Consider the following 13628-nt stretch of genomic DNA (forward strand, 5'->3'; position numbering starts at 1 on the left):
GTGTTGTGTTTTATCACATTGGCTGTATCTAAGGTGTGTGTGTGTGTGTGTGTGTGTGTGTGTGTGTGTGTGTGTGTGTGTGTGTGTGTGTGTGTGTGTGTGTGTTATCTCCTTATGGCTGTATCTAAGGTGTGTGTATGTTATCCTATGGCTGTATCTAAGGTGTGTGTGTGTGTGTGTGTGTGTGTGTGTGTGTTATCTAAGGTGTGTGTGTGTGTTATCTCAGGCTTTCTAAGGTGTGTATGTGTATGTGTGTGTGTGTATGTGTGTGTGTGTGTGTGTGTGTGTGTGTGTGTGTGTGTGTGTGTGTGTGTGTGTGTGTGTGTGTGTGTGTGTGTGTGTGTGTGTGTGTGTGTGTGTGTGTGTGTGTGTGTTGTATCACATATGGCTGTATCTAAGGTGTGTGTGTGTGTGTGTGTGTGTGTGTGTGTGTGTGTGTGTGTGTGTGTGTGTGTGTGTGTGTGTGTGTGTGTGTGTTTATCTGCTATGTGCTTGTATCTAAGGTGTGTGTGTTCTATGGCTGTATCTAAGGTGTGTGTGTGTGTGTGTGTGTGTGTGTGTGTGTGTGTGTGTGTGTGTGTGTGTGTGTGTGTGTGTGTTTATCTCATATGGCTGTATCTAAGGTGTGTGTGTTATCACATATGGCTGTATCTAAGGTGTGTGTGTGTGTGTGTGTGTGTGTGTGTGTGTGTGTGTGTGTGTGTGTGTGTGTGTGTGTGTGTGTGTGTTGCTTATCACATATGGCTGTATCTAAGGTGTGTGTTTTATCTAAGGTGTGTGTGTGTGTGTGTGTGTTATCTAAGGTGTGTGTGTGTTTATCTCGTGTGGCTGTATCTAAGGTGTGTGTGTATGTGTGTGTGTGTGTGTGTGTGTGTGTGTGTTTTATCTCCTTATGGCTGTATCTAAGGTGTGTGTGTGTTATCACATATGGCTGTATCTAAGGTGTGTGTGTGTGTGTGTGTGTGTGTGTGTGTGTGTGTGTGTGTGTGTGTGTGTGTGTGTGTGTGTGTGTGTGTGTGTGTGTGTGTGTGTGTGTGTGTGTGTGTGTGTGTGTGTGTGTTATCACATATGGCTGTATCTAAGGTGTGTGTGTATTATCTAAGGTACGTGTGTGTGTGTGTGTGTGTGTTATCTAAGGTGTGTGTGTGTGTTATCTCGTATGGCTGTATCTAAGGTGTGTGTGTATGTGTGTGTGTGTGTGTGTGTGTGTGTGTGTGTGTGTGTGTGTGTGTGTGTGTGTGTGTGTGTGTGTGTGTGTGGTTATCTAAGGTGTGTGTGTGTTATCTAAGGTGTGATAGCTGTCTCTATGAAGTTATTTATAAATGTGATGTAGGAACACTGACTGTGTGATTAATCATATGGGTGACTCCAAAATATTACACCAGAATAATGCTATATTAATGCTATATCTAGCTATAGTTAGATCAACCAGTACATCACCATGTATAGATCAACCAGTACATCACCATGAACAGATCAACCAGTACATCACCATGAATAGATCAACCAGTACATCACCATGAATAGTCTAGCTATAGTTAGATCAACCAGTATATCATCATGTATAGATCAACCAGTACATCACCATGAATAGATCAACCAGTACATCACCATGTATCAGATCAACCAGTACATCATCGTGTATAGATCAACCAGTACATAATCGGTGTATAGATCAACCAGTACATCATCGTATAGATCAACCAGTACATCACCATGTATAGATCAACCAGTACATCATCAACTTTCGTATAGATCAACCAGTACATCACCATGTATAGATCAACCAGTATCATCATGAATAGTCTAGCTATAGTTAGATCAACCAGTACATCACCATGAATAGATCAACCAGTACATCACCATGAATAGTCTAGCTATAGTTAGATCAACCAGTACATCACCATGAATAGATCAACCAGTACATCACCATGAATAGTCTAGCCTATAGTTAGATCAACCAGTAACATCACCATGACTGGTCTAGCTATAGTTAGATCAACCAGTACATCACCATGAATAGATCAACCAGTACATCACCATGAATAGTCTAGCTATAGTTAGATCAACCAGTATATCATCACGTATAGATCAACCAGTACATCACCATGTATAGATCAACCAGTACATCACCATGTATAGATCAACCAGTACATCATCATGAATAGATCAACTTCAGTACATCATCGTGGTATAGATCAACCAGTACATCATCATGTATAGATCAACCAGTACATCACCATGTATAGATCAACCAGTACATCACCATGAATAGATCAACCAGTACATCACCATGAATAGATCAACCAGTACATCACCATGAATAGATCAACCAGTACATCACCATGAATACATCAACCAGTACATCACCATGAATAGTCTAGCTATAGTTAGATCAACCAGTACATCATCATGAATAGTCTAGCTATGGTTAGATCAACCAGTACATCACTCATGAATAGTCTAGCTATAGTTAGATCAACCAGTACATCACCATGAATAGATCAACCAGTACATCACCATGAATAGATCAACCAGTACATCATCATGAATAGTCTAGCTATAGTTAGATCAACCAGTATATCATAATGAATAGTCCAGCTATAGTTAGATCAAACAGTACATCACCATGACTGGTCTAGCTATAGTTAGATCAACCAGTACATCGCCATGAATAGATCAACCAGTACATCACCATGTATAGATCAACCAGTACATCAGCATGAATAGTCTAGCTATAGTTAGATCAACCAGTATATCATCATGAATAGTCTAGCTATGGTTAGATCAACAGTCATCATCATGAATAGATCAACCAGTACATCATCATGAATAGATCAACCAGTACATCACCATGTATAGATCAACCAGTACATCATCATGAATAGTCTAGCTATAGTTAGATCAACCAGTATATCATCATGAATAGTCTAGCCATAATTAGATCAACCAGTACATCATCATGAATAGATCAACCAGTACATCATCATGAATAGATCAACCAGTAAGCAGCAGCTCTGAGCACCAGAAAGTTCACCACACACCATTCAGAGTAGTAGCCAGTCGTCCTCACTATGGAGCCCTCTGCTTCAGCACTGCATTCCTCAACTGTATCTCCCACTTCCTCTCACGCTGGTGACTCCTCAATTCATGTTTTCAAAAGACCAGGAACAGGCAGCCAGGGTGAAACAAAAAAAGCTGGTACAGTGTCTAGATGCATCATTCAAACAAAAACATTAGCCAGCTAGCTAGTGTAGTGTCGTGGTTTTCATTAATCTGGGTGACTGTTGTATCGAATCAACTAACTAGGTGTAATTGTTACTCGATTAAATGAATCATGAAACAATTAACTATTTAAAATTTGGGGCACCACGGAAGCAGTTGTTTACCGAGTTGCCATCTCCCGAATTAAACCCTAGATGATCTATAAGATATATATCGATAACATTCATCTAATTAATCACTTCCACTCATATCAGTCTCATAATTCTGAACGTCACATACTCCCCTGCATCTGCACAAACCCCAGCCTTACTGATCATTCCGTACCACACAAATTGATTTAATTATTTTATTTACTAAATAACTAAATGATAACACAGGATACCCCCGCAAACACATGGTATTAGGTTGTTGATTAGAAACTAATACGATGGAAACAGGTCCCAAGCGGACTGACACATTAGCGACACTTGTTACATAAGATGGAGAGGTAAAGAGAGGGAGAGAGAGAGAGAGAGAGAGAGAGAGAGAGACACTTGGATACATTTGGAAAGTACGCTCACAGTAATCACAATACTTTGCCCAACCACCGCACGTTTGGGTAAGAAGTAATGAATGTATTTACGTGTTGAATGTCTTCCTTGATCGTGTATCTCTGTTGGAACCAGTCCTTCGTGAAAAGGGTTCCGCTTCGTGAAAAGGTTTCGCTCATGAAAAGGGTTCCGTTGGGCCTTAGTTCTTAAGTGTAAGGCTCTGATTGTCCACAAGAGGTCACAATGTCCTTCTTCTTCATTGTCCGTGTTTACTTTCACTCATTCTGGAAGAGTGGTCCAGTAGAGCTAATCAGCCATGTCGATGATCCCCAGTGGGGTGATGAAGGCAGTGTACCCAGCAATGGTTTGAAGAGAATAACGGATCGGTCTTACTTAAATTCACTTTCTTAGCTACAGTACTTAGAACAGCTATTTAGCGAACATTGACTGTTGGAGGCTACTTTGTCATCTTCACCTCGTGTTGATTTTCAGGGTCGTAACCAATTGAGACCTAAGCTACAGCCAGAGTCTTTCTGGTGTGGTATGTTAATTCTCAACTCAACCTTTATGCACTCTGGTAAAAAGGGGGGTGTTTCCGTCATGCTGAACCTCTCTGAGCTCCCCGGGCGTGGCTACTTACTGGGCAAAGTATCATCAAAACTATGATCTCGTTAGGGGAAACTAAAATCACATTCCTATATTATCAAAAGATATTCTCTTCATCCCTGGTATTTTCTATACAACGTAAAGGATGGAAACCTGACATACAGTGAAAACTCTTCATGTTACAATATTTTGTTATATAATTTTTATACAATTTTTTAATGACATCACAAAATAAACATTAATTTCCCATATTCCATCTCTCATCATACGCATTCATTCGGATGTTAAAATTATTGTCCCAGTGTTCACTGTTGGATGTTAGAGTTTTTGGGTGGCAAAACGTCTCTGTAACAAAAAGATTCCAATCTCAATACTAAAAGGGTAGAGAGAGAAAGTTTCCCCCTACTAGAGAGTTTACAATTTAGGACCGGGCGTGAGGTGTCATGAAACCCCCACATCAATCCCTCCTCCCCTCTGCGGGTCAGAGGGGTCTGATGGGCGTTGATCCATTGTATCCCGGTCTTTGGATCCTCACAGGGAAGTCGCGACACTAGCTAGCCAAAAAGTGTCCCTGTCAGTCAACCTGTAAATCCATGGCTCAAAAACACCAGATACATGCAATAAAAAGCTCTATGTTATAAAAAAACGACAGAGCTGATTTCAAAAACAACAATTACAAACAACTGAATATGTACTTAGGCTGCTAGCAGGGCTTCTAGGGCGCCATGGCAGCTCATAGGACTCTGGTTCGAAATGTGTGCACTACATAGGGAATAGGGTGCAATTTGGGACCTATCCATAGATATGGAACCTACTTCACACTACAGACTTTATGTTGAAATACAACCTCCGTAAAGAGAGGGGAGAGAGGGAAGGAGAGAGAATAAGGGGGAAAGAGAGAAGGGAAGGGGGGAAGAGCGAGAGGGTGGAGGGGGGAAGAGAGAGTATTGTTTAACTCTATAATCTGTAGTGGGCTGTTTTTTTACTCTGATCAAACAGAGAGAGTATTGTTTAACTCTGGAATCTGTAGTGGGCTGTTTCTTTACTCTGATCAAACAGAGAGTAGACCTTTGTCTCTTACAGAAACAGGCACAGAAACACAGTATATGGTATTTTCTGCGTTTTATTGTTGAACATTTGGTCAGTGTCTTTATCAAACACCGTTGTTTATATAATAAAATGTTTCTCCCCTGTCTATTTATCTCTTCTCTCTCTCTTCACTCCTCTCTTTTCTCTCTCTCTCCTCTCTTTCTTTCTCTCTTCTCTTTCTTCTCTCCCCTCTCTTTTCTCTCTCCCTTCTCTTTCTTCTCTCTCCTCTCTCCTCTCTTTTCTCTCTCTCCTCTTTCTTCTCTCTCTCTCTTCTGTCTCTCCTCCTTCAGTCATTGCATACAGCAGATTGTAGAGAGTGTTCATCACTGCCATGTCAATGGTATCGTTCACAGGGACCTGAAGGTTTGTATGGTCAGACCATCACCATCATCATCACCATAATTATCACCATCACCACTAACCCCATGTTTTACATTGTACATCTGAAGGTGTCTGTGTGTGTGTCTGTGTCTGTGTGTGTCTGTCTGTGTGTCTGTCTGTGTGTTTGTGTGTGTGGTTTCTTTGTCTGTGTGTGTGTCTGTATGTATTTATGCCACAGTGTGTTGTTGTGTTAGTGTGTGTCTGTGTGTGTGTCTGTATGTATTTATGCCACAGTGTGTTGTGTTAGTGTGTGTCTGTCTGTGTGTGTGTCTGTATGTATTTATGCCACAGTGTGTTGTTGTGTTAGTGTGTGTCTGTCTGTGTGTCTGTATGTATTTATGCCACAGTGTGTTGTTGTGTTAGTGTGTGTCTGTTCAACCGTTGTCTCTTTGTCTCTCTTTGTGTGTGTCTGTAGGATCAAGTTGCCCCTAGACACTGATCTAAGCTCAGTTTAGTCATAAATGGTTGCCACTAGATGGCCAAGCTGCAAACTCAAAAATTGTCCAAATCTTAAAATTGTATGAAAATATACTGTATATTTGAGTTATTTGGTCTTAATTTAAGGTTAGGGATAGGCATAAGGTTAGCAGTGTTGTTAAGTTTAGATTTAAGATAAATTGTAGAAATAGATGGGTGGGAGGGGCAGGTTCTGACTTTGCAGCTTGGCCATATAGTGACATCCTTGCGTGAAGCTAAAGCTGATTGTACATCTGTGTCTACGGCCAACGGTTACCCGGAGCGTCTTGTTACCTCTAACCCATTTGACTCCGCCCCTCCAGCCTGAGAACCTCCTATTGGCCAGTAAGCTGAAGGGGGCGGCGGTTCTAGCTGACTTTGGGCTCGCCATCGAGGTGCAGGCCGACCAACAGGCATGGTTTGGTGAGTACCGTGGTCTGGCTTCTCTCCTATGGGACGGGACACAGTGTGTGTTTTCACTGAGCTGAACCAAGCCGAGCTTACTGCTGGCCTGATTACGAGTCCACTGTAGTTTCTGGTACTGTGATGGAAAGGCTAATGGGAAAATAAATAATGCCAGCCAGCACAGTGCAGGTCGGGTCGGGTCTGCACACTAGTGTGAGTGTTAGAGGACATACAGACCTGGCCTAGAATTGACCCCTAACCTCTTACCACTTTTAAATTGTCAGGGCAGCAGGTAGCCTAACGGTTAAAAGAAAGGTCAATGGTTCGAATCCCCAAGCTGACTAGGTGAAAATCTGTTGATTAACCCTTATTTGTCCTGTAAGTCACTCTGGATAAGAATCACTAAAATGTAAAAATGTACTGATTAATCGATTTAATCAATCAATGACTCACTCAAGTAATCAATTAATTATTTGCTGAAACAATTACTCAAATCAATCAATCAATCAATCAATCAATCAATCAATCAATCAAACCATTGATACACTCATCCATGTATTCTCACTCTCCCTATCCCTCCCCCTCCTCCCTCCTCTCCCTATCCCTCCCTCCCTCTCCCGATCCCTCCCCCTCCCTCCCTCCCCTCTCCTCCTCCCTCCCCCTCCCTCCCTCCTCCCTCCCTCCCTCCCTCCCTCCCTCCCTCCTCCTCCCTCCCTCCCTCCCTCCCCCTTCCCTCTCTCCTCCCTATCCCTCCCTCTCCTTCCCTCTCCCTATCCCTCCTCCCTCTCTCCCCCTCCCTCCCTCTCTCCCTATCCCTCCCTCCCTCTCCCCTATCCCTCCCCCTTCCCTCTCTCCTCCCTATCCCTCCCTCCCTCCCCTATAGGTTTTTGCTGGTACTCCAGGCTACCTGTCTCCAGAGGTCCTGAGAAAAGACCCATATGGGAAGCCTGTGGACTTGTGGGCCTGTGGTAAACAAACAACCTTTACCCTGGAACTAAACTAAATAACATACTTCTATGTGATTGTTCCAAATCATTGTTCCCTGCTGAAAGTTGGCTCAATTCCATTCCAATTCAGGAAGTGAAATTTCAAAAAGGGGTTAGTTTGGGGTCAAGACTGTGTTATTTTGATCTGTGGGTGATGATTAGCGTGTGTGTTTTCCTTCCAGGGGTGATCCTGTACATCCTATTGGTCGGTTACCCTCCCTTCTGGGACGAGGACCAGCACAGACTGTACCAGCAGATCAAGGCTGGAGCCTATGATGTGAGAACTACCAACCTCTATCTATCTGTCTGTCTGACTCTCTACGATGTGAGAACTACCAACCTCTATCTCTCTGTCTGTCTGACTCTCTCCTCTCTACGATGTGAGAACTACCAACCTCTATCCCTCTGTTTATCTGTTGTGCTCTCTCTCTCTCTCTCTCTCTCTCTCTGTCTCTCCCTCTCTCTCTGTCTCTCTCTTCACTGGTGTTGGAAATTAATGAATAGACAGAATGGTGGAATGTATTGATTGATTGATTGATGGACTGACTGATTGTGTGTAATGTGTGTCTATAGTTCTCATCTCCAGAGTGGGACATGGTGACTCCCTGATGATTGATTGATTGACTGACTGATTGTGTGTAATGTGTGTGTCTATAGTTCCCATCTCCAGAGTGGGACACGGTGACTCCTGATGCCAAAGACCTGATCAATAAGATGTTGACCATCAACCCCGACAACGCATCACCACCGCAGAGGCCTCAAACACCCCTGGATCTGTGTATGGACACACACACACACACACACACACACACACACATCATACACACACACACACACACACACACACACACACACACACACAACACACACACAGACACACAGAAACACGCGTACACACAGACACACACACACACAGAAACACACACACACAGACACACAGAAACACGCGTACACACAGACACACACACAGAAACACACACACACACACACACACAGAAACACACACACACACACACACACACACACACACACACACAGGGGACAGTTGTAATACTCACCACTACATCCTGTATCAAAAGGTTGTCTGGTCCCTCAGTAAAGTCCTGTAGATCTCTTCATTACTCCCACGTTGTTTACAAAGCTCTGCTCCAACATACCTCACTTCACTTCCCAGTTGAAATGTACCACTATAAGGGTTGGTTAACTGTTGAGGTCCCTCTTGTCTCCACTAAGTTTGGTAAATCCTCCTTGTAGTTTGAGCTCTCCTCATCTGGATTCCCCAGTGCCGCTAGGGCAGTTTAAAACACTAATGAGATTTCTAATTGTTTTGATTAAATGTCATGTAATGTATCTGTATCTGTTACTGTATCTTGTAGTTTAAATATTTGTATTGTTTATTGTATTGATCATATTGATTATTGGAATTGTTGTCCTCACAACATCATTGGAAATGAGACCCTTCGTCTCAATGGAATCCCCTGTATAAAATAACATTCTCTCTCTATTCAATTACATTCAATTCAAGGGGCTTTATTGGCATGGGGAAACATATGTTAACATTGCCAACGCAAGTGAAGTAGATAATATACAAAAGTGAAATAAATAATAAAAATGAACAGCAAACATTATGTTCTCTGTCTGCAGCAACGGTCCACTGTAGCTTCCATGATGCACAGACAGGAGACTGTGGAGTGTCTGAAGAAGTTCAACGCCAGGAGGAAACTCAAGGTAACACTCCTCTTTCACTGTCCTCTGTTCTAATCAGAAACTCAAGGTAACACTCCTCTTTCACTGTCCTCTGTTCTAATCAGAAACTCAAGGTAACACTCCTCTTTCACTGTCCTCTGTTCTAATCAGGAAACTCAAGGTAACACTCCTCTTTCACTGTCCTCTGTTCTAATCAGAAACTCAAGGTAACACTCCTCTTTCACTGTCCTCTGTTCTAATCAGAAACTCAAGGTAACACTCCTCTTTCACTGTCCTCTGTTCTAATCAGAAACTCAAGTTAACACTCCTCTTTCACTGTCCTCTGTTCTAATCAGAAACTCAAGGTAACACTCCTCTTTCACTGTCCTCTGTTCTAATCAGAAACTCAAGGATGTGTCTCTCCTATACCGTGTACTACTGTCTACCCAGAGACTCTATATCCTATTCCCTATACCGTACTCTACTGTCTACCCAGAGCTCTATACCCTATTCCCTATACCGTACTCTACTGTCTACCCAGAGCTCTATACCCTATACCGTACTCTACTGTCTACCCAGAGCTCTATTCCCTATACCGTACTCTACTGTCTACCCAGAGCTCTATATCCTATTCCCTATACCGTACTCTACTGTCTACCCAGAGCTCTATACCCTATTCCTTATACCGTACTCTACTGTCTACCCAGAGCTCTATTCCCTATACCGTACTCTACTGTCTACCCAGAGCTCTATACCCTATACCGTACTCTACTGTCTAGCCAGAGCTCTATACCCTATTCCCTATACCGTACTCTACTGTCTACCCAGAGCTCTATTCCCTATACCCTATACCGTACTCTACTGTCTACCCAGAGCTCTATATCCTATTCCCTATACCGTACTCTACTGTCTACCCAGAGCTCTATATCCTATTCCCTATACCAGTACTCTCACTGTCTCACACAGAGCTCTATATCCTATTCCCTATACCGTACTCTACTGTCTACCCAGAACTCTATAATTCCCTATACCCTATACCGTACTCTACTGTCTACCCAGAGCTCTATACCCTATTCCCTATAACATACTCTACGTCTACCCAGGCTCTATACCCTATTCCCTATACCGTACTCTACTGTCTACCCAGAACTCTATATCCTATTCCCTATACCGTACTCTACTGTCTACCCAGAACTCTATTCCCTATACCCTATACCGTACTCTACTGTCTACCCAGAGCTCTCTACCCTATTCCCTATACCGTACTCTACTGTCTACCCAGAGCTCTATACCCTATTCCCTATACCGTACTCTACTGTCTACCCAGAGCTCTATACCCTATTCCCTATACCGTGCACTACTGTCTACCCAGAGCTCTATATCCTATTCCTTATACCGTACTCTACTGTCTACCCACAGCTCTATATCCTATTCCCTATACCGTACTCTACTGTCTACCCAGAGCTCTATATCCTATTCCCTATACCGTGCTCTACTGTCTACCCGGAGCTCTATATCCTATTCCCTATCGTACTCTACTGTCTACCCAGAGCTCTATACCCTATTCCCTATACCGTACTCTACTGTCTACCCAGAACTCTATATCCTATTCCCTATTCCATACTCTACTGTCTACCCAGAACTCTATTCCCTATACCCTATATCGTACTCTACTGTCTACCCAGAGCTCTCTACCCTATTCCCTATACCGTACTCTACTGTCTACCCAGAGCTCTATACACTATTCCCTATACCATACTCTACTGTCTACCCAACTCTATACCCTATTCCCTATACCGTGCCTACTGTCTACCCAGAGCTCTATATCCTATTCCCTATACCGTACTCTACTGTCTACCCACAGCTCTATATCCTATTCCCCCCTATACCGACTCTACTGTCTACCCAGAGCTCTATATCCTATTCCCTATACCGTACTCTACTGTCTACCCAGAGCTCTATATCCTATTCCCTATACCGTTCTCTACTGTCTACCCAGAGCTCTATATCCTATTCCCTATACCGTACTCTACTGTCTACCCAGAGCTCTATATCCTATTCCCTATACCGTACTCTACTGTCTACCCAGAGCTCTATATCCTATTCCCTATACCGTACTCCTACTGTCTACCCAGAGGCTCCTATTCCCTATACCGTACTCTACTGTCTACCCAGAGCTCTATTCCCTATACGTACTCTACTGTCTACCCAGAGCTCTATACCCTATTCCCTATACCGTACTCTACTGTCTACCCAGAGCTCTATACCCTATTCCCTATACCGTGCATCTACTGTCTACCCAGAGCTCTATACCCTATTCCCTATACCGTGTACTACTGTCTACCCATAGCTCTATACCCTATTCCCTATACCCCGTACTCTACTGTCTACCCAGAGCTCCTATTCCCTATACCATGTACTACTGTCTACCCAGAGCTCTATTCCCTATACCGTGTACTACTGTCTACCCAGAGCTCTATTCCCCATACCATGTACTTCACTGTCTACCCAAAGCTCTATACCTCTATTCCCTATACCGTACTCTACTGTCTACCCAGAGCTCTATTCCCTATACCGTACTCTACTGTCTACCCAGAGCTCTATTCCCTATACCATGTACTACTGTCTACCCAGAGCTCTATACCCTATTCCCTATACCATACTCTACTGTCTACCCAGAGCTCTATACCCTATTCCTATACCGTGCACTACTGTCTACCCCAGAGCTCTATACCCTATTCCCTATACCGTACTCTACTGTCTACCCAGAGCTCTATTCCTATACCGTGTACTACTGTCTACCCAGAGCTCTATATCCTATTCCCTATACCGTACTCTACTGTCTACCCAGAGCTCTATACCCTATTCCCTATACCGTACTCTACTGTCTACCCAGAGCTCTATTCCCTATACCGTACTCTACTGTCTACCCAGAGCTCTATACCCTATTCCCTATACCGTACCTACTGTCTACCCAGAGCTCTATACCCTATTCCCTATACCGTGCACTACTGTCTACCCAGAGCTCTATACCCTATTCCCTATACCGTACTCTACTGTCCACCCAGAGCTCTATACCCTATTCCCTATACCGGCACTACTGTCTACCCAGAGCTCTATATCCTATTCCCTATACCGTACCTCTACTGTCTACCCAGAGCTCTATATCCTATTCCCTATACCGTACTCTACTGTCTACCCAGAGCTCTATATCCTATTCCCTATACCGTACTCTACTGTCTACCCAGAGCTCTATATCCTATTCCCTATACCGTACTCTACTGTCTACCCAGAGCTCTATATCCTATTCCCTATACCGTACTCTACTGTCTACCCAGAGCTCTATATCCTATTCCCTATACCGTACTCTACTGTCTACCCAGAGCTCTATATCCTATTCCTATACCGTACTCTACTGTCTACCCAGAGCTCTATATCCTATTCCCTATACCGTACTCTACTGTCTACCAAGAGCTCTATATCCTATTCCCTATACCATACTCTACTGTCTACCCAGAGCTCTGTATCCTATTCCCTATACCGTACTCTACTGTCTACCAAGAGCTCTATATCCTATTCCCTATACCATACCTCTACTGTCTACCCAGAGCTCTATACCCTATTCCCTATACCGTACTCTACTGTCTACCCAGAACTCTATTCCCTATACCCTATACCGTGCACTACTGTCTACCCAGAGCTCTATACCCTATTCCCTATACGTGCACTACTGTCTACCCAGAGCTCTATTCCCTATACCGATGTACTACTGTCTACCCAGAGCTCTATACCCTATTCCCCTATACCGTACTCTACTGTCTACCCAGAGCTCTATTCCCTATACCGTACTCTACTGTCTACACAGAGCTCTATTCCTATACCATGTACTACTGTCTACCCAGAGCTCTATACCCTATTCCCTATACCATACTCTACTGTCTACCCAGAGCTCTATACCCTATTCCCTATACCGTGCACTACTGTCTCACCCAGAGCTCTATACCCTATTCCCTATACCGTACTCTACTGTCTACCCAGAGCTCTATTCCCTATACCGTGTACTACTGTCTACCCAGAGCTTTATACCCTATTCCCTATACCGTACTCTACTGTCTACCCAGAGCTCTATACCCTATTCCCTATACCGTACTCTACTGTCTACCCAGAGCTCTATTCCCTATACCGTACTCTACTGTCTACCCAGAGCTCTATTCCCTATACCGTACTCTACTGTCTACCCAGAGCTCTATACCCTATTCCCTAT

The 13628-nt window shown here is 43.4% G+C and overlaps 1 protein-coding gene across 1 annotated transcript in view; it reads left to right on the top strand.

The window, feature by feature from the left end:
- The window catches only part of LOC106597904 (calcium/calmodulin-dependent protein kinase type II delta 2 chain), a 128594-nt gene that overhangs the window by 72085 nt on the left and 42881 nt on the right, over positions 1 to 13628 (top strand). Inside the window, 7 exon segments of the mRNA XM_045723059.1 lie at positions 5741 to 5813; positions 6611 to 6711; positions 7578 to 7660; positions 7861 to 7955; positions 8336 to 8424; positions 8426 to 8456; positions 9323 to 9406. Of these exon segments, the coding sequence (XP_045579015.1) occupies positions 5741 to 5813; positions 6611 to 6711; positions 7578 to 7660; positions 7861 to 7955; positions 8336 to 8424; positions 8426 to 8456; positions 9323 to 9406 (556 nt within the window).

This window comes from Salmo salar, chromosome ssa08, assembly GCF_905237065.1.
Source record: "Salmo salar chromosome ssa08, Ssal_v3.1, whole genome shotgun sequence".
Lineage (NCBI taxonomy): Eukaryota > Metazoa > Chordata > Actinopteri > Salmoniformes > Salmonidae > Salmo > Salmo salar.